The sequence below is a fragment of the Pituophis catenifer genome, unplaced genomic scaffold, assembly GCF_029215685.1.
Source record: "Pituophis catenifer annectens isolate HBS135680 unplaced genomic scaffold, rPitCat1.0.hap2 SCAF_4, whole genome shotgun sequence".
Classification (NCBI taxonomy): domain Eukaryota; kingdom Metazoa; phylum Chordata; class Lepidosauria; order Squamata; family Colubridae; genus Pituophis; species Pituophis catenifer.
In genome coordinates, this window is record NW_027256884.1 from 73,039,050 (window position 1) to 73,065,549 (window position 26,500).

At 35.2% G+C, this 26,500-nt stretch overlaps 1 protein-coding gene across 3 annotated transcripts in view; it reads right to left on the bottom strand.

The window, feature by feature from the left end:
* Window positions 1-26,500, bottom strand: part of PDXK (pyridoxal kinase) — a 69,169-nt gene that overhangs the window by 21,242 nt on the left and 21,427 nt on the right. Inside the window, exons 3-12 of one of the 3 annotated variants that reach the window (XR_011600378.1) lie at window positions 21,282-21,386; window positions 16,056-16,139; window positions 13,597-13,643; window positions 12,728-12,813; window positions 11,581-11,626; window positions 9,615-9,726; window positions 8,313-8,449; window positions 7,764-7,830; window positions 5,966-6,073; window positions 2,737-2,776 (exon numbers count right to left, since the gene is read on the bottom strand). Coding sequence is in view for 1 of the 3 variants with exons in the window: in XM_070943475.1 (XP_070799576.1) it covers window positions 6,152-6,264; window positions 7,764-7,830; window positions 8,313-8,449; window positions 9,615-9,726; window positions 11,581-11,626; window positions 12,728-12,813; window positions 13,597-13,643; window positions 16,056-16,139; window positions 21,282-21,386 (797 nt within the window). In the remaining 2 variants the exon portion in view is untranslated. The other 2 variants (XR_011600377.1, XM_070943475.1) reach the window with 2 other exon arrangements.

Here is a 26,500-nt window from a genome sequence, read left to right on the forward strand (position 1 = left end):
TACCTACACTTTATATAGATAAAAACCTCATTACAAGGGCTATGTAGTCCTTTGGAATTGATCTCCAAAAGGTACTTTTGGTCCTGCATGTAATACTTTAAAACATCTGCTTAGTCTTGGGAAACAAAATGGCTGATTTAATGCACTGCAGACAAGTGCAACCTTTGTGTTCATGAATATTCCAAATAAAACAACCAAAGCTTTGTATAGTTCTTCTCCATACAACTTAATTAAAGGATACAAATAACCATGCCACTTTAGAATGAAAATGCTCATTCTTCAGGGTAGATTGGACCCTTCGTATGAACTCATGGTTATTTGACTGTTGATTCTCTTTAGACAGTTCACATGCTGATAATGATCCTCAGCCACCATTCACATTATGATCCTCAATCATCATCCACATGTTTACATCAAATAATGAAAAAAAAAAAAAAATGAAGGCCACCTGATTTAACAGCACTATAAAACTAATCTGGTTTTGTTTAAGTTTGACGTACCTTACAACAAAAAGAAAATCTAACCATAGTTATCCACAGTAGTATTGAATAAAGATAATTTTATTACAATCTTTCTTGCTATATATTATGAATCAAGAAACAAGTATGATCACAGTATCAGAAAGACAATAATGAACACCACCCAGTCAAGATTACAGATCAGGGAACTCAAGGCAGTATCTTTAGCTAGAAATCTTGGTCCTCTAAATTCTTTGTAAAGTATTGCGTTGATCAGATTTGCTGCATTTTGAATACAATTTGGTAAAGAAATATCAAAATAAAGCAGTTTTAATATATGTACATGCTTCTCAAAAGCATGTTAAAATACAAGGATTTGTATGTTTTCACACACGTGTTTCTACTTATTTTCTACATGTTATTATGTTCAAGGTTGTGAGAAAGAACTGAATACATTAAAGTTAATTTAAGCTTCATTTTATATGAATTTTGGTCCTGCTGGGGAGCTAGTAAAAGATTACAGTATGTGCAAATGTAGTCGAGGTTCCCCACTCAGTATATTTTAAAGAAAAAAATAACTTCAGGAAGATAATTAATTGCTTAACTATTTCCCCGCTATTGATTTCTGTGCACAACATTGTCATCTTCTGAAGCCATTTTGTTTAAAATCTAAGCATGTTAGAATTCAGTTACACGTTTTTTAAGAACATAATTAGCTTCTTCTGAATCACAAACAATTCAAACCATATTAATAAAAATTAGTTTCATAGATATACTGAAATGGTCCTTGCCAAAAGTGGGATGCATATGAGCAAGAAATTATCACCACCATTCATTTTTGTTAAAACAACTATTAAAAAGTATGGTAGTAGTAGTTATTCAACTGAGTGTTATATGTCAATATGGTTATACTTCTGCCAGTATTAAAATACACACTATTTAACTTTTTTAGATCCAACATGTTTCTTATCCAGCTAGGCCAGATCAGTTAGTCCAGATCAGCTTTGTATCCATATGTCTTTCCGTGTGTGTGTGTGTGTGTGTGTGTGTGTGTGTGTGTGTGTGTGTAGAGAGGGAGGGAGGGAGGGAGAGAGAGAGAGAGAGAGAGAGAGAGAGAGAGAGAGAATGAGTCTAGTTCCTTGCATTAAAGTATCTTAAGTTGCTGATGCTGAAAAACATAATTAGGTTCACACTTTAGGAAAATGGCTAAAGCCAAGCCAAGAAACCACTTTATTGTTTGTATTATTCAGCCAGTGATTTTGCTATGGTTTATGACAGGGACTGGTAACCTTTAGAAATGGTGGTTATCATTATACAATCTCACACAATAGTGAAAATGCCAAAACTGCATTTTTGTAATGCCAAAATAATATACAATTATCTCATCCTGAGTTCCCACAAAAGAATGGTAAGATTCCATGTGAGAGCTCAACATTTTAAAAGAAGTAGCATTCTGCAGGCCTTATTTAGAAATTTTGATGCCTATGTGTTACTCAAACCCACCTATGCTATAGTAAATCCTTGCCTCTCATCTGATCCATTTCACTGCTCTTTGGGGAAAAAATGAACACAGAGAGATGATTGAATACTGCCAGCATCTTCTTTCCTTATATCTCATTCCAGATAAAAGCAGATGTGTGAGGATAGTGCTGGTGCCCGACATGTATACTCGGGGAACAGTCATCTGTAGTATATATATATATTGAAACTCAGTTGAGGATAAAAATGACATGGATGGGCCTGTAAGTAGGACAACTACTCTATGAAATGTTCTTTCCTTTAAATGAATATGCCAATATATGAAGTATTTGTTAGTAGCTTTGTGTACTTCTGATTCCAAAAGTATTTGGAACTGGTTGCTAAAAGAAAAAACAGTCATAGGAAAACCGAATCACTGTTCTATGCAATATGTTGATTTACTGTATATATAATCAGATAATGTAAAGCAATTAAAAATCTCAGCAACTACCAATGTTCTTGATAACACTGAACTTTTATATTTCCTTTTCTTTAGTGACTTCCTGTTGAGTCTCAAACATAAGAATCAATGTCTATAGCAGGAGCAACAATGTTTGCTCAATTTTCCTCAAAATTAGGGGAATGATTAAAATTAGCCAGCACAGAATTAAAAATACAGATAAATAATATTTAGTATTAAAATACATCATTTTAAAGTAATATATAAAATTTATTATATAATGAAGATGAAGGTTGAATTTGAAGGGATCTTTTCTTTCCTCCAAAAGGAATATTTTGCTGTTCTCCAGACTAGCTGGATGCCTGGCTAAGGTTACAGTTGTACTGGCTTGGTGATTATTCTACAAGAGAAGGCATTTGAAAAGGTTTGACATAATTAAAATTCTGCATTGAATAAACATTCACTTTTTCTTTAAAAATAAAATGATTCTCATTTATCTAAAAAAAAAAAAAACAACCCAAATTCCAAATGCTCAGTTTGAGTTAATACATACTGGTTAACTTATGACAAGAGAGCTAATTTTGTAAAAGCCTAATTCTCCTAGAAAATTACCAGTTCAACTGGTAGCATATTTTTTTTATTATTGCAGCTTTAAATATCTATTTTTCTATGAAAGATGATGAGTCTCAATATAGGTTGCCCCAGATTTAGGAATATTATGGCACTAATTCACCTACCAAGAGCACAGGGCAAGAATGATGATTATCAATTTTCAAATTTCCCCAAATTGTGAGTAGTGATATAAGTAGAATGCAACTTTAATCCTTGATATGTTCTATATTCTTTTAAATGTCCAGATAAGCTTAACAGATGTAAAGTCTCTGTACTCAGGTATTTTTTTCCCAAAACTATATTCCCCTAGTCCAAATACTATGTTGGATCTAGGAAGGGCAGTGAATCCCTACCTAGGGATTCAATCCAATCAGTATCCAATACTGATATTGCATTTTTAAAAAAAGTTAGAATGGCAATTGTTAACATAACTGCTTTGTTTGGTTCTGTTGGCAGGAATCTCATGCGGTAATAGATTGTCAGATTTCCTACATTTTAACTGCTTAAAGGTTATTTCATGGAAACTGTAACAATAGAAAACAATAGAAAAATGACTGCAAATTTCAGTCAATTATAGAATTTTTCCATATTTCAACAAGAGAAACACTTTTTCAGATACAGAGTTTGCCTTTCGATTTAATCTTAAAGGGAATGTATTTCTCTCAGATTTGTTAAATATGTTTTAACAGGAATCATGTTTGTATTTTGCCTCCAACAATTAAAAAGAGTAAGTGAAAGAAGTTCTTATTCAAAGTGAACATTCTGAAAAAGAGACAAAGGAAAAAAAATAGTTCCATTGGTCTAAACTATTAAATAAAACTTTTAAAGGTGGTATTTCTATAGCAAACCAGGTATCCAGTCAAGTTATATCTGGATGATACAGTGATTTGGGAGATAGTGTCGGAATCTCTTGTGCTTTGACCTGAAAACCTGAAATCAGAATTTTACCAAGATGAAGTTGATTCATCTAAAGGAATGCTTGAAACTATGAAAAAGGGCTTATACTGTCATTTTCTAGTAAGAGAAGCAAACATGGCTTCCAAAATAGTGTAGTGTCTAGGAAGTGGTTCAAAATGTCTTTTGCCTTCAAATACAGATGCTATGATTGCATATCAAAAGGCTGGGACAGGGCATGTAGGCAATATTTGGCCAATGTAGTTTATGAAAGCAATCAATGATGTGCTAGTGTTGTTTATATTTTAATTCTTTCCACAGGCAAGACGTAGGTGTTACTATTTACCGCCCTTGCTCATGTCATGCTTAGCAAAGACATTAATGCCTACACATTAGTGAAAGGCTATTCCAGAAGACAGAGAAGGTCTTATATTGCCCTAGCCCTAAAACAGGCCACAAGTGAAAAACTTGTTTGATGCTGAAGACCACTTTGGAGAAAGAAAGAAAAAACCCTTCAGATGTATGAAGGTTAGATCATTTAAATATTTTTAATAAATGAAAGTTAATAAGTCTTTAAGATTCTAAGAATGGAATTCACAGGTTGGTTCAAGAGTTTCACATGTTAATGACAGCACTTTTGCAAGAATCTGAGTTTCAAAGATGTCCCAAGAAAAGGATATTTAATAGAAATAATGAAAATACCCTGGTTACCTGTAAAGAAGGATCGTGGATTGATATGATACCCTGTTTTATCTGTTCCATATTACTTATGGAAAAATCAACAATGGGGGCAAAGAAATGAGACTTAAAATTTAAAATTAACTGTGCATGATCTTAAGCCTAATAGATAAAGAGAATCAAAGCTAATTTAGTAATTTCAAAGAGATTGGGCAGTGTAGGGCTTCAGAGTTCAATGACTGAGATTTAGACAACAGGTTCCTAATGCTTAGTTGGCAACTGTGGCTGGTACCTTCAGAGGCAAAGATGGCTACAACCACAGTCACCAGTGAAACATCAGAAAATCTGTTGTCTGTCTAGGCCACCATCACTAAACCCTGAAGCCCAACACATCACAACAGATACTGGCCATGAAAACCTACACCAGTATATTTGAAGAGATTGCATGTGAAAGAAGTCCTGTACTCTACTGACTTCCAAAGTATTTAGGCATGTTTACATTTCATGCAATGTACAACTTAATTATTTTAGAGTAAAACATTAATAACTGTAAATTCATGAGATTGGTCTGTACTGGTTAATCAATATTAATGGGCATTAAACTCCCAGAAAAATCTATGTTCTTTTCCAGACAGTGTGCTATGTTTTTGAAAGGGATAGAAACTACAACAGCAATGCTTAGTGTATTAAAACTCTGCCTCTGGTGTAACTGATTTATTAGATGGTGCTTTAATTTAATTCTCCATTCATAGAGCAGGAATACCCTCATCCGCAGCAATAAACAGTGAATTGGTCTTAATATGTAACACATAGCCTTTCACGTCACTCCTAGTTGTCAGAAGATGAACTGGGATACTCAGATTTCACAGTAAGTATTGATTAAGGAAAATGCTGATAAAATTGAATCAAGCCTATTCTATCAGAGGTAGAATTACCATTATATTCTACACATCATCATTTCTTTCTAAATAAAAATAAGACATGGGATATTTTTAATAGTTTGATAGTAAAGTATTAGCACCTCTGGACAGTGGAATCTTGAATTTATTCACAGATGCGAATGGTTCAGACATGTTATACCTCCAAGGCCTGTGTACGGTACCTAAAAACCCACCCACCCATCCCCTTATGTTGCCTGAACCTCTCTTATGCTCCAGAACAGTTGAGGTACTGAATATTTTAGCAGGCTACCAAACCTCTTCATTTAAGGGAAATGGTAAACTACTTAATTGGCACATGACACTTTACCACAGTTTATATACTCCAGTCAATCAGTTCACTAAAAATGCAGTCTTGAAATCTTTGGCAAGGCAGGAAACCTTGTGTGCTTATACCCAGGTTTTATAATGAGATTAAATTAATTTGACAGCCGTTTTCATACCTGGGAGGGAGCTGTAATACACACCTAACTTTTTTTCTCTTCTTAATTCAAGCAAGGCCAGCACATGTGCTTGGTAGTGGATCTCATCTATGCTGGGCACTATTTCATGGAAGTCAGGTTTCTGTCACAGATCTAAGGCAAACATCACAATTTACAGGAAAGAAAATGAGGACATCAATACATTGTGCGTTGTTAGGAGATACACAACCTTTATAACACAGTAGCAGTTATTATTATCTCTGGATTTTCTATGTTCTTTTTGCTTTGGACCATCCTCAGTTCCAGCTGGGCTGAATTAGGTTTGTTTCCTTCTCCAGCTTGGTCTTAAAAGAAAACAAACAAAAAACACAATACCATGGAAATTTAATATTAATATAAAACAGCACAGCAGAAAATCTCAGTTCTCCTAGATCTACAACTCTCCCATCATCAATAAACGTTACTGTCCTTCTACTACAGTTTTAAGATCAGTGCATGAAGTTTTAATATATAGAACATTAATAAGAATTGTGAAATCTGTAAGTCTTGGATACGCAGGGGTTTTTTTTGTGATGACCCCAAATCTTTGAATGCCTGTCTCTGGGAAATAAATCTAGTCTGCTCTGACTGTTGGAAGATATTAACAATTTATTTACAGGTAGACCTATGATCAAAGTGGAGCCTGTCCGTTTCGGTCGTAAATCATGATGGTCATAAAATGAGTCACCCACATAACAAACCCAATTTGTATTTGTGTTTTAGTGAAGTAGTATATGTGTGTGTGTGTGTGTGTGTGTCAGAATTATTGCTATCTTTTTTTTGTTTTGTTGTTTTAATTTCATACATTGAAAAGTGCATTTTATGGTTTACTTATTTGTACTTTGAAGTTGCTTTACAATGAAAAGCAGACTAAAAAACATCTGCAGTTTTCTCTCTAGTATTTCTCTCTAGTATAAGTTATTCAGCACCATGCCAATCCATCTTGTGGCCAATATTCATAATCAGAACAATTTTCTGTAAATGGGGCAACTTTCTCCATCCCAGCATCACTTTGGCTGGAAATAGAGCATCATACTTTTTCTTCCTGTTTCTAATGATAAAGCTACAAATTGTGGCCCAAATTAAGGCAGTTCAGGAAGTAACTGGATCCAACAAATTTTAAAGATCAAACAGACAGATTTATCAAAAGTTAAATTACTTTTCCCCAGAAGTTTGGAAACTATCTGTAGCATATTAAACAATGGATTAATTTAATCAGAACTGCAAGGACACTTGCATATAAACTTGACTGTTATTTTGGTTGGGTTGTTACATAATATTGTTGTCACTATTGCTGAAGAAGTAATGGTGGTTTGTTTTACACATAATGTAAACCAATATATGAGTGGATTCTCACATTATATAATGTCCCTCCCCCCCCACACCAAATCATATTATGGCTTAGTGGGAGTCATAATGGGACTCAGCAATTTATTGGATTTACATAACAGATTAGGCTAAATGTGATAATTAGCTCCTTGTGTGAGTTTTGTCTGTATGATTAATGTGTTGTTCAAACTCATAATTCAACAAACCATAAGGTATACCATGAGTTACTATGTTATATGAATATAACCATTAAGTCAGCACAGAAGTCTAGTTGCCTCATTATTATCTGACCACTTGATCCTCTCAACTAGAGGTAAAGGAAACTGAACTGGGGACTTGAACAAATCACATGCTCATTCACTCAGCAATGATACTTTTTAGTAAACCTTCTAATAATAATTGAATATACTGGATGTAGAACCATATGCTAAATAAATAAATAAATCATTGAAGAATCATTGTAAAATTGACCTACCCTTTGCACTCTTGATGGTCCTTTGCAAAACATGTTGCATTGCAGATACTGTCTTTTCACAGGCCATCTGCAATTGTAAAAAGGGGGGGGGAAAGTTTTACGATATTACCATTTCACTGATTCTGACCACATTGAATATTGATTTACAGTTTAAATAATTATTTAAATTGGATACAAAATACAAATCAAAGTGTTTTACTTTTTAAACTATTTCCCTATTATAGAAATGCTGTCCTGAATGACACACCATACTAAGCCTGACAGAAGTTGGTTTGTTATGTTTTTTTCTTTGGTGGGTAAAACTATAGATTGTGGTTTAACATCCAAAGTTTGTCCATTATCACTCTAATTATGTTAAAACAGAACCTTAGCATCATTTCCAGATAAGGCTCTCACTTTATTTTAGAATTTTTTTATGGCCATCCAGACTTTTACTAACCTAATATATAGCCTTATTTTGCCTAATCTCTTGATCCTGTTGAGAACCATGCAAATATTTTTTTCTGTAACTGATACAGAGAAGAAATGAAAACAAAAATCAATCCATACCTTAAAATTGTCTGGGTGTTTGTGAGTCCAAGCCAAGAGCATAGCAGCAAATAGGTCTCCTGTTCCAACAAAGACAGCATCTACTTTGGGAGATTCTATTCGGATCCTTTGTGTCACTATAGTGCCATCTGCTGTAGCTAATAAGGTATTATTACATGTTAGTTATATTTTTCTCAGTTATGTAATCATATAGAACAGTACATCTTAGCATGGCTTTGTCATAAATTACAGTAAATCAGAGCCCAAATTTAGATGCACTGATAGTGAACAAGTTATGAACAATATTGGGTGCATGTTGCAATTCCATGGGAGCACAAGAAAAAAAATAAAGTATTGGACTTTGACACTGAATTGGGCTAGTGGACTTTGAAAAATTAAGGATCCCCCCCCCGCAATCTTTAGGCACGTATGCCTTTTCTTTCAATGAAAACTTGGAATCTCTTGGAAAATGTGGAATGAAAAGTTTACAAGTGAAATTAGTTACTTTCTGTTCGCTCAATTACACCTTTTGAACTGTGATAACCTGCTCCAATGAGTCAACACATCTGAAAAGCTGTTTCATTCACAGTGTTTTCCTTCACCCTGTAGAATATACAGCTACGTATGATATGGAATTCTGTGTAATTGGCATTTTAGATCCTGTGCAGCTTCTGCATGATGTGGGCGATGTATCTAACTCACATAAGTCCATTTATAAAGTGATTCAGCACCTGAACAGTTTGACTTCCTTTAGTAAATACTAACGGTATACAATATAACCAATTATTTTAAAAGGAGTGAGAGCTAGAGAATGGAATGGTGAATCCCACCCATTTTAAACAAATCAGCATTAAAAGAATGCAAATTGCTTATCAGAACATAAAATATTATTTTTTTAAATTGCCTAATATATCTCTTGAATATAATTGGCATCACCACTATTATTGAAGAGGGCAAAGTTATAATCATTCCATGATCTGTAGTCTTCCTCCATGTTGTATATAAGATTATTTTATATAGCATTATTGCAACAACAAAGCAATGTTCTATTAAGCAGAAAATCACTGACTCATATTAAGTGATACCTGCTCAAAAACAAACTCTATTTAATTCAAAAGTCCATACTCTCAAGTGAGACAGGATTGCAGCTTAAATATTTATTTGTATGTTTCTGCAATTAGTGCTTTATACATTTGAATAGTAACTGAAAACAAAGCTTTGTTTTAATTACTTTATACAGAAATGGGAAAAAATAGGTAAGTGTCAAGCTACCTGTAAATGCTCTAACAATAGGAAAGATGATTGATTAAAAATAAAACATACTTCTCCTTTGGCTTCCTAACGCAATCAGATAATCGTTTCCTGAAGGTGCCTGAAGGTCTGAGCTGGTGATTACAACCGTTTCTGGTCCCATATTGTGGAGCATATCCATTACCTTTCCAAATATATGAGGGGAAATATGTTAGTATTAATATGTGTGTTTTGTGAGATGGTGACTATGCTTCTTGGGACATAAGTGTCTAAACTGCATGCCTTTTAATATAAAATATAATACAAAGAAATTTTTTTTTCACAGCTTCAGTTATTTAAAACTATCCTTATGAGAGGTCAAATCGCTCTGGCAATAAACTGCTTCAGTGCATGCAGGCATGTATAAATCTCTTAGATCTGTTTTTTTCAGTCAGTAGATCTATGGCACTAATAGAAAGAAAGATATTTTTTGCAAGGAAACAGAAAAAATGAGAATATCTGAACAAAAGAGCACGATGGCAAAATGCAGCATCATTTTCCTTCTGAGAACCAACATTTCAGCTATGCTGATGTGAGACTATTTTCTAGAATGACTTTAGGAAAGCAGCTGCAACTGAATTAGTTAAAACTGGTTTTGGTTCTGGTTATAGTAAAAGGAACTTGGAAGTAGAGACAGAGATGGTAAGATTATGTCCTTCATACCAACTAGCCTGCAAAGCAATTGGAGCTCGCTTTATAGAATATGTTGAATTGTCTTTTCCAACTAATATCTTGTCACAAAATGAGTGTTCATCTCCTAAAAGCCAATTAACATAGAACATTAAAAGACTGAGATGACTTTACAACAACCCTGTTTTATAGTTGGTAGATTTTCCTACATCCTATAATATTATATGAGAATAAAGCAATATGTTAAGGAAAATTTTTCAATAGAGATTTTAACAGGTGGCCAAGCTAAAGCTTAAACTTGAGGCTACTAAAGTTGGGCCTTTCACTTCTGCAGCTAAAATAGTTAATTTGACATTTGATAATATTGTCTTAGAATGAGAGTTTCATTTTGACAGAATATAATTAGTAAAATTAATGTCAAAATATTTTACTGCAAGAATCAGATACACTGCCTTTAATCCAACCTACATATCTTGAAGCAATAATAACAGGACGGGACATCCAATGGTCACTGATATCAATGGCACTTCCACATACATTATTGGCAGGATTATGCCATGAAAACAGTATCATGCACTCTACAACATATAATACAACTGATTTTATTTTGATTTAGCAAAGCCTTCTGCAACTTGGTCTCCATCAAACTACACAGACTTCACCTCCCAACATTCTAAAATGTGGTTATGATGGTTGATGCATTCTGGAAGATGAAATCCAAGTATCTTAGAAAAAGGCTGGTAATACCAAATCTAAGAAATAGCTAGCCACAGTACACTGACTTCCCAAAAGAGCCTAATTCCTTAAATACCCTTCCTTAATAGCAATAGGTTAACAACAGTAATACCAGGAAATGCAGAGTTCTTTCTGTATAATTTCATCAAGGCATTAGCTTGAGAACAAAATATTCTACTTGTCACCTTTTCATGTGGCTGATGCAATAATTTTGGAAGTCTTATATGTGGATTGTCAGGAATTTGAAGGATAAAATAATTATCAGGAACTAGGAGTCTTACTATCTGCTAAAGGTGTGAAATTAATAGATACCCCAAACAAAAAATATAGATGTATTAACATATTTCCTTAATGAAATGTTCTAGCATAAGTAACCTCTGTAGTAAAGTGGAATCTGTTTATCACAGGAGCTCAAATATCATTACTACAAAATTGGCATAAACACCAGGAGCAGTACTACATAGCAGCTGGAGATCAAATCTGATATTCTCCAATTCATTTATTGCTGACAGATAGCACAGTCACTTCTAATTTATAATTTTCTGTATAATGGATAGTGGGATTTTAGTAGAAAAGAGATGTAGCTTATCCTGTTAAAACACTGAAGGAGAAGCCTTGCTTCCAACACACTTACTTCTATTGCTTCTTTTTCAGTGTGTATCTTCCTGCCAGTAAGTAACCTAAAGTAAGGAAATAAAAATTTTAAACATTATTTTTCCCATTAGAAATATAATTTCCATGTTTTTCATGGAACATTTTGGTGAAAAATATCAAATCTCTTTTAGTGCTAAATGAGATAAAATTTGTAAAAAAAAATTGTACCAATCTATTTAACCACTCTCTTGTCCCATTCTATTCAATACAATAGATGTATTATTGAAGCCAAAGTATGGTATTCTCTGGCTAAAACCTAATTTAATGGAAGCTCAAGATGGATTTTTTAAAGAAACTATCAGTAACTCCACAAGCTTACCATAATTCCACAAAGTATGATTCTAATTCCTTCTCATTTAGCCTTTGCACCTGTGTTCAGAATCGCTATCCACTCAAAATGATTCTGCAGCTACCTTAGCTTCAAAGGCACTTGAGCAGAATTCCCAACAGAGATTGAACCTCTTCACTGAGTTAATTATTTCAGGAATTCAGAACAAGTTTAACTTTATTCTGTTGAATTCTGCTGAAGTGTCTCTCAAAAGCAGGTATAATTTACTTCTGAAGTAATTTTGCCACTTTTTGATGAATGAAATGTTTTGAAACATGTTGGTCCCAAAATGAAGCCACTGATGTAGACATTCCAATACTCGCATCTATATGAAAAAGTAGATCCTCCCAATCTTCTTAGTTAACAATCCCATTAAGGATATATCTACATATTGCACTATTTACACACTGTGCAACTGGCAACAGTAGTTTTCAAAAATGCATTTTTTGAAGAACAGTAAATGCATAATAGATTTATTTTTATCTTAGCTTGAATGCAAGTAAGAGGATTAACAGTTTTACTCCATAAAAGTATTTTTGAATTTCCTTCCCACGATAGTTTTAAAAAAACTATCCAGAAAAGAAGAGAAAAATGTACTTGTGTCCTTTAAAGAGACACTAATTTACTATTTTTAAATCAACAACTGAGTTTATACATTTTTTAAAGTTTGATTTTTCAGAGGGCAAGAAAACTCCTAAGCCTATTCTTCTTCATCATCATCATTATCTTTTGTTGTTGCTATTCATTGCTGAACAATGAAAAAAAATATTTTTTTGGGAAAATTTGTAACAGTACTCACTCAGCTTCAAACTGATTTGGTGTTATTATATCTGCTACAGGTACCACATTATCCTTATACACTGGAAAGAGGTCCTCTGGAACATACTGTAAAACAAAGGAAGTTATAATAATTTTAGAAGGTTAGGCAGTTCATTCTAGGAAAGTGAAAAGGGTTCAAATACAAACACATGCAGCAACACTTCCACTCAATTAACTGGTAGCTAACACACATAAGTAAAGTATATTTAGAAAGTTTCCATGTGAAGGAATGTCAAAACAAATGTTGACAATCCCCAACATAAGGCTGTAAAAGCTCCAAACTAGGTACAATACAGTCTCCTAATCTTCAGGTATCTATGGTTCAGCTCTTTCATGTATATTTGCAAAAAAATGTATGATTTGTATAGCTATGAGGTGCATAGTAACAATACTCTAGATATTTGCTCATCACATCCACACAATAAAATGCAAAATTGTAAAAAGGTCAGAGTGGCAAAGAAAATAACTCAAATTCATTGACAAGCCACTTTCAATAAATAGATTTTCATGGAAGCACTCATTATGCAGCCATGCTTCAAGCAGTCTCATTCTTCTGTCCATTCATGAAAATTTGGGATTAGCTTTCTGTTCAAAAGCAGTTTAGTCTTAAGCAATGTTCTGAAGAAATAGAAGATGCCTAGGTATATTTTTCACAGAAAACTGACACTGATTTGTTTTAGAATAAGTATGGAAATACATGTATGGGGGATTGTCCTAATAATTTCTGATGAATGCTGTATACTGTAAGGTTTATTATGCCTAAAACATACAATATGTTGCAAAGTGTAGTTACTTTGGCATAACACATTTGTTTATAAAGATGGGCCAAATTCATAATGGATTACCAACCATATAGCCTTCCCCGCTCCATTTGTCACCCATCACAGGATCACACACTACAAAAGAAAGTTAAAACTTAATCATAAGAAGGGAACATGTAGGAGCACATAAGGATGCTTTAAAATTAGTAACAATTAAAACAAAACTCTATCAGTCTTGTTTCAAATTCCAATGCTACTTCCAGTAGTGTACAGAAATGGGATGTAAGTGAGATCTTCTATAATGACAATAGTATCACATTAAATAACATGATAAATGACATGATAGTGGTATTCATTGCTTTAAAAAATTGTTCCTGTCCTGTGCTGAGAAGTGGATCTCTGTAAAAGCAATACCAAAAAAAAAATAGAAAATGATCATTTGAGGCAGAAGCCAATCTGAGTTGATCACTGGGAGGTTTATTCTTCCACGCTTTTGGACTTGGAGTCCATTCTCGGAGAACTTTTCTCTCTCCACAAAGTGTGAATGGTCATTTGTGCATTTTTACAGTGTCCATAAGAAATCAAGCAAAATCACAAGTAGTGTGTCTATCTTAAAATATCAGAGAAACACTTCTCAAGCTCGGACCATCTAAATGACCAGAACAACAGCAGGAACAGTCCAATGCCCTATAACAACTTTTCCCAGTCTAACAGCCTATCATAGATTTGAGCTATTGTTCCCTGGCTAATGACAGTTGGAGGAAACTTAGCAGTTCATTATAACTAGAGGAAAATTGATTGTGAAAGACTGTTTTAGCATGATAGAATGTGTTACTTCTTCAAAAGAAATAATAATAATTTGATCCAACACAGCCTTATTTGAAAACTCAAGGACAGCAGGTAATAGCTACGTGTGGTACAAGCTTCTCAATGAGTGCTGTATTCAAATTCTCTTTACATTCTGGTATGAATTGCCTCTTTAATATTAGAAGAGATAAGACAATGTATGTAATAAATAGGTAGCTGTCTCTTGTAACATCAGATAAGGTTATTGTTTTGCTTTCTGTTCTATATTCATGAGCAAATAGCAGTTAAAAATAGATAGTAATTTAACAGGTTTATCTCAAGTTCCAGATAACATTACAAATCCAACTTAGTCTGTAGTGCTTTTGAGCCTTCTTATATAACCCATGTATCTTTTTGAAGCCTATGGACAGTTTTCAGTAGTGTTATTAATGTGATGGAGATATATTGAATTATTAATTTAAAAGAATTATAAGGCCATCCCTCTCACAATTTTGTACTCTAGACAGAAATAAAATAATAGAGTACAATATTTTGTACTCTAGTACAAAATAAAACTTAATAAAACTTAAAAAAGAATAAATGCAATGCAAACCCCCCCAAAAAATCCAAACAAAATTAAAGTCATAATTAATTAATACAAAATAATTAATACATAATTGAGATTAGTGATAAAAACTTATTTTGTACACACATCACACAATGGGCTCATCTACCATCCTGGTTCAGAGCACAAGAGACTAGCCAGGTCTTCATGGTTCTAGGGAGGGCCAACAGGATCCAATCCTCGGAATGTGGGATGGGATTGTAGTAATAGAGAAGGCACATAGCTTATGTCCCATTAGATGATACTGCTTCAGAGAAGGGATCTGGGGCATGCCCATTCTGTGTACCTAGTGTGACATTTAGAGACCACAGGGTAGAAGCAGTGCTGAAAGTAACCAAATCCTATGTCATGTAAGTCTTTATAGATAATAACAAGTATCTTGAATGGCACCCAAATATCTATTGAGAACCAACGATGTAATGTGGGCAGATCAAGGCACATCTATTACTACCAGTACCACCAAATTCTGGAGCATTTGCAGTTTCTGGTTGATCTTCAAGTGTAGTCCATGAGAGCACATTGCAACATCCAATCAGGAGATGATAAAAGACAAGAGTGACCATAAATTGGGTTTCCTGATCCAGAAATTCAATTGGCAAAAAATATGGAGTTGTTACTCAAAGGCCCTCTGAGTTGCAGTTGCCACTTGTTCCTCAAGTAGAAGCCATGAGCCCAAATTGCAAACTGGCTCTGATTAATGGAGTGCAATCTTGCCTGGAAACAATGGGGAAAATCTCTAGAGCTGGATTAACCAGTTCTGCCAAATTACCCAGTTCCACTGGATTCAGTAATGGCTTCTTGAAGAGAAGCTGGACTACTTCTCTTCAATTACTACCATTTTCTTCAAAATCTGCGGAATCACATTTTGAAGGCATTCTAAGTGAATGTGTTTTTTTGAACTGTAATTGAAATATATGTGAACTGTAATTAAGAAGTACAATTTTCCTTTATCTCCAAACTTAGTTGTAAGTCAAGATGACTAATACTAATTTCTTCTAACATAAACACCTGAATAGCAGCCTTCTTCAACCTAGTGTTCTCCAGGGCTGTTAGTCATAATATCTATCATGCCTAGTTGGCATATTAAGGCTGGGAAGGCTGACATAAAATAAATTGCTTATGTATCATAAACTTACCATAGACCAGATTGGAGTTTTGTTGCTTCAGCTCTTGAACAATATCAACCACCATTGCAAGGAATGATTTATCCCGGGTATAGCCTTTGATAAATCAAGAAGGGGAAATTATGATTATATAAACCACTTTTGTCTAGCTTTGTTTCAATGTGGATACCAATTTTGAATTTTAAATCAAAAAATTAACATTTTTATATTTGTAACTGTATTGAAGAAAGTTGGAAGTTTCTCTTTTTCTATTGCTTTTTGATTTTCCTTTATTCCTTTGCACTTCTCTTCCTCTATTTTTTCCTTCTCTTTTTATTCCTTACATTTTATTTTTTGTAGAAATTTAAGGATGTATATAACTTTCAATATTCATTATACAGGATTTGTAATAGTATGACAAACTATAATCTGTGTCCACAGTAAACATCTCAATGACTGATCCTTTATGAACCATCATAAACTTTCTGAGATTTGGGGATACTATATATACACCATGTTTCCCCGAAAATAGGACATGTCCCGAAAATAAGGCCAAGCCTGATTTTTGGGGTGGTCATAAATATATGTCCTCTCCCAAAAATAAGCCCTAGTGAAGGGGTGGGCGTGGCCATCACAGGAGGCAGTGCTTCCCTTCCCCGGCCACCTCCTGGAGGTTCAGCCCCTTAATTGCTGCCCGCTGATCAGCTGAGCCAACGAGGTTTGTGCAACTCGGCCCAGATCTACAGAGCACCTCCCCAGCTGCCGGCCTCCTCCTCCTTTTCCTGCCGATCTTTCTTTACTTGGGATTGCAGCACAGACACACATCCCCCAAATGCTCCATCCCAAGCCTTCAGCCTTGCAATCCTGGAAGGGCCATCTGTGCTGTGATCCCAAAGAAACAACGGTGTGTGTGTGTGTGTGTGTGTGTGTAGAGAGAGAGAGAGAGAGAGAGAGAGAGAGAGAGAGAGAGAGAGAGAGAGAGAGAGAGAGAGAGAGAGATCCGATCCAATCTTGGAGAGTTATCCAGGGCTGGCAGCAACATTCTCTCCGTCCCCCCCCCTCTACACAACACACACACAGGTCCCTCACCCCCCCCCAAACTTCCCAAGGCAGCCACATCCCTTCACTAACTGGCTTTCCAGCTCTGTTCTTCACTGTCACACACAGGGCAAGAAAAGTATTCTATGGGACTACGGTAAAAACACCTTCCAACTTCGTGAGATTTTTTTTCTTCATGAGAAGTTGAGAACCCTCAATGCCCGGCATCTTGTCTACCTGGTTCCCCTTCACCATTTCTCTTGCCTCAATTGGCTGCAAAAGCAGCTGTGATTCTTGCCGTCTCTTCTCTCGCTGGGCATGGCAGGGCTTCCTGCACCTCGCTTCTCCCCCTCCCCTCCCCACTGCCACCCCCAAATTGTGCCCCAAAATAATAAGAACCCCCCCCAAAAAAATAAGGCCAAGCCCTTGTTTCGGGATTCAAAAAAAATATAAGACAGGGTCTTATTTTCGTGGAAACACGGTATCTATATATATTCTCATAACAAGCCTCCAAGCTGTCTTCCCATGTACATTTTTTTCTTTGGTGGAAAGCCAATATAGTCTTGCACCCCAAGCAGCAGAATAGCCTTTTGGCCAGCTCATGTATGGATTAGCTGAATCATGCTGATTTCTTTGTTGGTGTGAATAATATAGTGCCAGCAATAATATTTTTATTTTTATCTTGATTCACCCAGTTAGTCCAGGTGTGGAAGATAGAAAATTTACCGATGGCAAAGATGTCTGGCTTTCACCAAAAAAAACCAAGGCATTTTTTCTCAGTTCAGAAACTAAGGTACTCTTAATTATTTATGTATGATTATTATATCTGTTTCCTTTACATTGTTAAACAAATCAGACAGTTAACCTTTTTCTTAGAAAAAAAACAGACAACTGTAAACAAATGGTAAAGATGAGACATAGAGTGCAGTACTGCAGCTACTTCAGCTGACTGCTAGTTCAGCAGATCAGCGGATCAAATCTCACCGGCTCAAGGTTGACTCAGCCTTCCATTCTTCAAGGTGGGTAAAATGAGGACCCAGATTGTTGGGGGCAATATGCTATTTAGTATACTGTCTTTGGTGTAAGCCGCCCAGAGTCCTCGGAGAGTGGGCGGCATAGTAATACGAATAATAAATAATAAATAATAATAAATAAATAAATAAATAAATAAATAAATAAATAAATGGTATTTAAAAAAAAGAAAAAAGAAGATAACCCTTCTTTTTCACTCTACCAGAGCTTTGAGCATGGCATTCTACTTTTGGATCCTTCCCCTACCCTTTTAGTGGTAAGATTGTTTTACCCCTGTTCTGAATAAAGTAGATGTGACCAGCTTTTCTGCCTTGGCTAAATTAAAGACAAATGTTGCATTAAACCAAAGCATATATACCAGAATGACCTTTATACCTTTTACTTAACTATTTAAGTAAACTTAAACTATTGCTTTGAGATTAACATGGCTAGTGATAATCTTTGAGAGTTTACGATTGTGGCTAATTATTTACCCAAAATTTTTCCCAAACTATCAACCAATATGATTTACTTTTTTCTTTCAGATAAAGTTCATGATATATGCATATTACAATGAACCAATATAGAAACACAAGACAAATTATCTATGGCTATATTGGAAAAAGATATTAAAATAGATTCCTCTTTAATTCAAATTAAGTATGCATCTACAATATACATTATAAGAAAGACTGGTGAGAATTATAACACAATTTACTATAAGAAATAGAGAGAAGTGGCTATTCTTTATTTTTATAAAAAGATTTTTGTAAAAATATTTTATTTTTATTCTATTTGTATTAGATGGTACAAGGAAAACTTTTACAGTATTGTGCACTGTGCAACCTTCATTTTGAATTTACCAGCCTATGAGCTGATAATGGGAGGCAAAACCTGAACATTCATAATGAATAGTAGCTGTTTCAGTACATATGTAATATAAACAAGAAAAAAAGAACAAAGAGTTGTAGGCCAGAAGCATTCCATGATTCTAATAATACATTCTTTTCAGTATTGTACATGAATAAATATACAAATATTCTATAGCTTTGACTTTTTGCTGTGCCAATGTTGTGATTCTGAGCAGAAGACCACTAATCTAGAGAAGGGCAACATTAGAGGTAAAGTGATAGAGGAACAAGCTGGTTGAAGTGAGCAATGCAAGTTCTTGCTAGATATTTGCTTGGAGTCACAGTTTCTAGCTTGATGCCAAAGCCTTCCTGAACTACTTTTGGTTTGGGAAGTGTAAACTTCATCTAGAACCAAAGGTGAATAATTTCCAGGTCCCAAAACCCACAGCCACTCATCCTTGCTAGGTCTGAGCTAAAAACTATTATTTCCCATTCAGACCCCCACAGACTCCTGACACTGGGAAAGAACCTAGACGGCATTACTTGGTCAACTAAGGATAAAGATCCATAACTAAGTATCATTAGCATATTGATGATATCTGATCTCATACTGACTGATGGATCTCACTGTATGATTTCATGTAGATGTTAAATAAGAGCACTAGGAACTGGGGACCATCCTAATGGAATGATGTTGGGCTGGATCACCTCCCCCCCAATATGGAGTAGATATAGCCATGAAGGAAGGACAGGAATCAATGTAACATTGTACGTTGAAGTCAGTCTAGAAATATACTATGATTTATGGTAATGAAACCCACCAAGAGATAAAAAAAAAAGCTAGGATGGACACACTATTTCTATCCCAGTTCCACCAGAATTAATCTACAAGTGCAATCAGTTCATATGGATGCAATTACATATCTGTTCTGCCATACCCATATTGAGTTCACTTAAGAACTTGTCAGGTTTAATTGCTGTAAGCTGATGAGAGGTTGTAAGTGGAGGCAACCGGAAGCTGATGCAATGGGAATGAGGCAGCAGGGTTACTGCCACTTTAAGAAGCTGGGTAAGAAGCTGCCTATATAAGGTAAGCCATTAGAGGGCATCTCCCTTCTCCTCATGTTCTTTCTCGTCGTGTATCCCATTGCTCTCCTTGTGTCAGTAGCTATATGATAAGGTATTTACCACGTATAAGTCTGTATATATTTAGCTGTAGATAAAACCACTGTTAATTATCTAAAGGCTCTGTGTGCTGGGTGCTGTATTTTTGTTCCTGGGTTTATCTCATAATACTAGTCACACTGCCTAAACTTTGGTATTGAATATACATTAATAATATATATTTTATTATAACTGAACAGAAGTATTAATTTTTGAATTGTTTTGCTTCATTAAGATCAGCTACCAAAGCAATCCAGTTGCACATAGTAACCAAAAAATAAAGGCACTATTTTCAAATCGACCTGAAATGATACATACTTTCAAGAAAGACAAATCAACAATTGGAGGTAAAAATTCTTGATAAAATTTAAAAAACATGTAACTTTGTAAGGTAGGGTATTCTTTAAATTTTATTAAGGTAGGGAAATTCTTAAATGCTAAAGAATCTTCTGTGGCTCTTCATTATACTGGGGGATTCTAATGCTTATCAACCCCAGCTAGAGAGTTGTAGTATTTGGAAAGCTTAAGAAATTATTTAGCTGGTTAGCCACAGGAAATGAAAACAGTCACCTTGCAAAATTTCTGTGAAGTTATTCTTGTATTTTGCTCACTTACATTTTCCTCAAGGAAAATAACAGAAACATCTCCAAAATAAAAAGTATGTTTATGCTGAAAATTCATTTCCACCACAGGAAACAGGGCAGTCTCATTCATTTATATCCAAAAATTTCATGGAAACCAAAAAAGGGAAAAAATGTCAATTGCCCTTCATGGCAATCCTTTATGGGTTATGATTCCAGACTTGCATGATTACATTTTCCTGTTATCTTATAGGTTTAAAAACACCCTTTATCTTGTAGAAGTTAAATAAATCAATATATAAATCAATTTCATCTAGCAAGTTTTAAAACAGGACTAGTCACTACAGAAAGGAACATGAATAAAAAGGAAATTTAAAACTATTGTACTTTTTGCAAGGAGGTGAAATCAAATTAATGACCGATAGAGAGAAAGTGTACAGTTAAAGCTATTTATGATCATGCACTCCCTCTCTAAATAAGGGACCCTTTTTGCCTTTATCCCACTTAAATGTTAATTTAATAAGATTGATCAATTTTATTCCAGTTTAAATCTTTCTAGTTTTTTAATCATTGTAACTAAACTGTTACAAAAAACAAAGCAGTAGATACTTTACCAGTAAGTACATAGTCATAATGATTCACATTGTTCAGTTTCAGTCCTTCATATAGTTCATGAAGTTCATTTGAATTTAATACCTGCCCCTTCCAATGATCATAACCTGAACAAAGAAAGAAAACAGAGACTTAGTGCTGTTATATGGCATTTGGGTTCATGGATCTCATGTAAAGATAACAAATGGAAATGAAAGTAACAATGGCCACTCAGCAATACATATGCTATAGTTTGAACACTTCAAATAAAGCTATTGCATTAGTACTGTTATACTAAAAATAATAATGTCTGGAGGGAAATAAAGTAAATTAAATATTTTAACCATCGGAGCTGGAGAGAAAAACTGGAGGGGGGGGGGGCGGTTTAATGCTGGAGAAAATGCTACATTTGGGCCACTCAATAAAAGGAGGTTCTAGAGACCACATAAGGATATTATGGAAACCATGAATTATCCAGCCCAGTTTTACAACATGAGACAAAGATCAACCTTTAGATTTTAACATTAACAAACACTAGGCAACCTATGACCGGTTGAGTCATTATTTCAGAGATATTTCCTTACCAGATTCTTCCATGGCTTCAACAGTAGCAGAGCTTCTAGTGTACTTGAAAAGTTCTTAAAAATTCAAAGTGATACTGTATTTAGAAGTATATCTGCTTTGAAAGTAGCCCAAATTATTAAGAGCCTTGGTGGCGCAGCAGACTAAAGTGCTGTTAAATAACACCAGCTGCCTGCAATTACTGCAAGTTCAAATCTCACCAGGCTCAAGGTTGACTCAACCTTCCATCCTTTCCAGGTAGGTAAAATGAGGACCCGGTTTGTGGGGGCAATAAGCTGACTTTGTATAAAAAAGAACACCGCTTGGGGTGTGTGTGAAAGCCCTACTAAGCAGGTATATACAAAAGTATGAAGGCTATTGCTTAACACATTGTAAGCCGCCCTGAGTCTCCAGAGAAGGGCGGCATATAAATCGAACCAATAAATAAATAAATAAATAAATAAATAAATAAATAAATAAATAAATAAATTGAACTGTACAGCATGGTACAGTTTTATACATTTATAACATTGTAAAATGTTTATGTCATAAAATGCTTTATGATAATTTTTATATCATAAAATATTTAATAAAATTTGTCAAATTTCAATTCCACAGGAGTCATGGGTCCTGTATTTCAGACACATTCTGTACATTAACCCATTTGAGGTATCTTGATTCAAAAGGTTTTGCCCTACGATGCACCATTTTGCCCACATAAGGTTACAGATACAGACAGTTTTAAGTAATGTATAAAATAACATTAACAAAGGGTCCAAGAATATTCCTTCTTGGATAATGGTCTGAGAAGTTTTATATCCAGAAACCAGAAGTGACATTGCAGCAATACAGTTGCAAGGGAAGGGAGCTCTCCGTCCCTTTGCTGGCTTCTCTTTGTTTGTGGGCTCCAAAAGGAGCCAAAACTGCCTTGGAGGGGCAGTGAAGCTAAGGAGGGATGTCCTGTGAGGTTGCAGGTGAAAGCGCAACTCTCCTGCAGAACTCCAGGGCTTTTTCTTCCCTCTATGCCACAGCAAGGAGAAGAGGCAGCCAAGATGGCTGCCACAGAGCCGGAGACAGCTAACATCTAAGAAGAGTGCTGGAGCAGATTTGGCGAACGGTGTTTGGAACTGGGTGAGAAGAATCCTTTTTATTGAAAGTGTAACTTTTCCTGAATATTGAAAGAATATTCAGGAAAAGAGAGTCTCACAATTATCTATAAAGTGGTTGTGACCTAACACCTTGAGCAAAACTTTAAAAATTTAAAACGGAAGGGAAAAGAATCAAAGAAAGAAAATAGAAAATTTGTTAAAAATATAGAAAATTGGATTTTCTAATTGGACAGATGTTGGCTTGGGCTAGGCATTTTAAAATGCTGGAGGTATTATATAAAAAGCCAATATCACATTTATATTTTGGAGTACTATAGCAAAACTGGATAAGAATGGCTAAGATTGAAATCTGATTCAAGAGTGCCACCTGCTGTCAAAGAAAGGTACAATATATTCCCAAAACTCTGAAAAGACTTGGCTTCTGGAGATCTAAATGGGAGATCTAAATGGGAGAATATTACTAAAAAGACCCCTGAAAGGTTCAATATAAGACTGAACTGGCAGAGGACTTATGAAAGTTCCACTTTTCGATTATCTAAAAGTGGAACCTTCATGTCCACTTATGGACTTATAAGTCGTCTTATAAGTGGACTTATAAGTTGTCTTATAAGTGGACTTATAAGTCCACTTATAAGTAGACTTATGAAGGTTCCACTTTATCTAGACGAACAGACTGATTAATTTCGTGATACAAAGACTCTTGGGCATTGATTATCTAGACGAACAGACTGATTAATTTCGGGATACAAAGATTCTTGCACATTGAACTTTTTGAGAAGTGGCTTTAGGTTTGAATATAAGATTGTTGGACTATTAGACAAAAAGAAAGAAAAGAAAAAAAATGAGTGGAATGTGGGAAGAAATTGTGTTGACATCTTGACAAGAAGATGCAGAGCATAGATGAAAAGCTGGAAATTATGACACAAAGGACAAGGACAAACCAGGATGCCCAGGAAGAGGAGGAGCTAATTGAAAGGGCAGACGGGAAAATAGAACAGACAAAACAACAAATAAAAAGTAATGACAAGAAGGATATAAAAATAAAAATAATAATGATTGATGAAATAAAACAAGGGGAGAGTATTTTAAGGGAAGTTAAACAAGAATTGGAATTGCAGGAAGAACTTTTTGGGAGAGAGATAGGAGCAAGAATAGACAACTTGAAAATTAGACAATGGAACAGGGTAGAGAAGGGAAAAATGTTTAAGAGGATTGGCCAAGAAGTGGAAGCATATAGAGATAAAGATCCAAGAGAGGAATATGGGAGGCAAGCTAAGAAATGAATAATTAAAGCTTTAAAGCCGGTGAGGATGGATAAAAAAAAGGGAACATTTTTAAAAAAACAATAGTGAGATAAGTTAAAATAGGGTTCGAAGCTAGAGAAAGGGGAATTAATGGAATATATATATTTACATTACAAAGTGAATTAATAACAAGAAGGGAACCTAGAATCTTAATGATGGTAAATTTGAATATGTTAGAACAATATAGTGATGGATTTAAAAACAACATATTGAAATACTAAATAATTAAACAATTGAAGATCATAACACAAATATGTGTATTATTAGTACAACTATGTAAGTTTGTTAAATATAACAAATATGATTACCAACATTCTATTTGTAGTAAAAGGAATGACATGGGGAATTTGACTGATATAAAAACAATATATAATGAAATATATATTGAGATTATATAATGAGATATATAATGAAAGATATAATGAAGATAATAATGAAAGATTATAATTTAACAAAAACATGTGTATTATTAGAATTATATAACTTGTCAAACGTAAATATGAATATTGTTTTATTTGTATTAAAATGTGATTAGAAAGGGGATATTTTTTAAACATAACAGTGGCATCACTAAAAATTAGAAAGGGGATAAACAATAGAACATTATAATTTAACATAAATCTGTATTACTATTAGAACTATATAAGTTTGTTAAACACAAATATGGATATCAATATTTTATCTGTAGTAAAAGGAGTGACTTTTAGAATTTGTAGATTGGTATATTTAATAATCAAAGAATGAAAGATTATAATTCAACAAAATATGTGTACTATTACTAAAACCTAAATTACTAAAATTACTAAAACACTGTCAACAGTATTAAATATGAAGAATTTTGTTCTATTTGTACTAAAATGTAAGACATTCTGGTACCACACTGTTCACACAATGATGTGCCTGTAAAAAAAATAAAAATAAAAAACTTTAAAAAAAGAAGTTTTATATCCAAGTTTTATATTCTTTATGCTGTTTCCAACTTCCCATCAAAATATTAACAGAATCCACAATGGTCTGGGAATCAGTGTCTCCACTAGATAACTGACTGTCAAGTTGAAACTAAGTTAATCAACTAAAATTAGCAAACTTCCTCAAATAAATTACCCAGACCTAATCCTCATATTAAAGAATAAGATCTGCAAACACAGAATTAATTAAATTAGGTCTCCCAGAGGAACTGTATGTTCATTTGTATACTTGTAATTATTGTTATGTTGTAATAGATGCAATTATTATTAATGTACCATGTATCCACAATGCATAAGGGCATAACGAACCCCCATCAAGTGAAACTCCAGGAAAAACTTGTGGAAGACCGGACATGGCAGATTGTGAGGGTTGTCACTTGCTGGGAATAATTGGCCTTATACTGACCCTTTCAAATTATATTCTTCCCAAAATAATTTTGCAGTCCATAGAACATAGAGGGCCCAGGGGAGGGGAGGGGGGGTGGCGGTTATTATTAACGAAGGTCTTGGTCCGAGGGAGACCACTGTGCCACAGATTGCCGGATGTGAATCCCTCTGTGAGATGGGGTCGTGGGGTTCAGATGGGTTTGTTGCTTGCGTACCTGGCTCCCTGCCGCGTGACAACGGCCCTGCCCGAGCTCCTTGACGTGATAGTCATGGTGGCAGTTGATACACCCAGGCTTATGGTCATGGGTGATTTCAACTTGCCGTCCATTGGTGAAACGTCCGAGATGGCTCGGGAGTTCATGGCTTCCATGACGGCCATGGACCTGACCCAGCTAGTTCATGGCCCCACCCACAGGGGGGGTCACACTCTGGACTTGATTTTTGTCTCTGGCCAGTGGTTGAGTGGTCTTATTATAGGGGATATAGACATGGAACCCTTGTCATGGTCAGATCACTCGCTCCTTCGCCTGGACCTTCGAACTGCTACACCCCGCCGCAGGGAGGCGGAGCCAATAAGATGGGTCCGCCCCAGGTGCCTGATGGATCCTGAGAGGTTCCAGATGGAGCTTGGGCCACCTCCTGAAGATCTGGCACATGACTCGGCCGAAGACCTGGTAGCTGCCTGGGATCGGGCGGCTGGTAGGGCCTTGGATCGAGTCGTGCTTCTGCGGCCTCTGACCCAGTGCCGATCCCTTGCGGCTCCTTGGTTTACCGAGGAGCTGAGGGAGATGAAGCACTGGAAAAGACGCCTGGAGAGCGGTTGGAGGGCCAGTCTCACTGAATCTGACTGAACACTAGTAAGGTCGCATATTAAGATCTACTTAGTGGCGATAAAAGCGGCAAAGTTTAATTA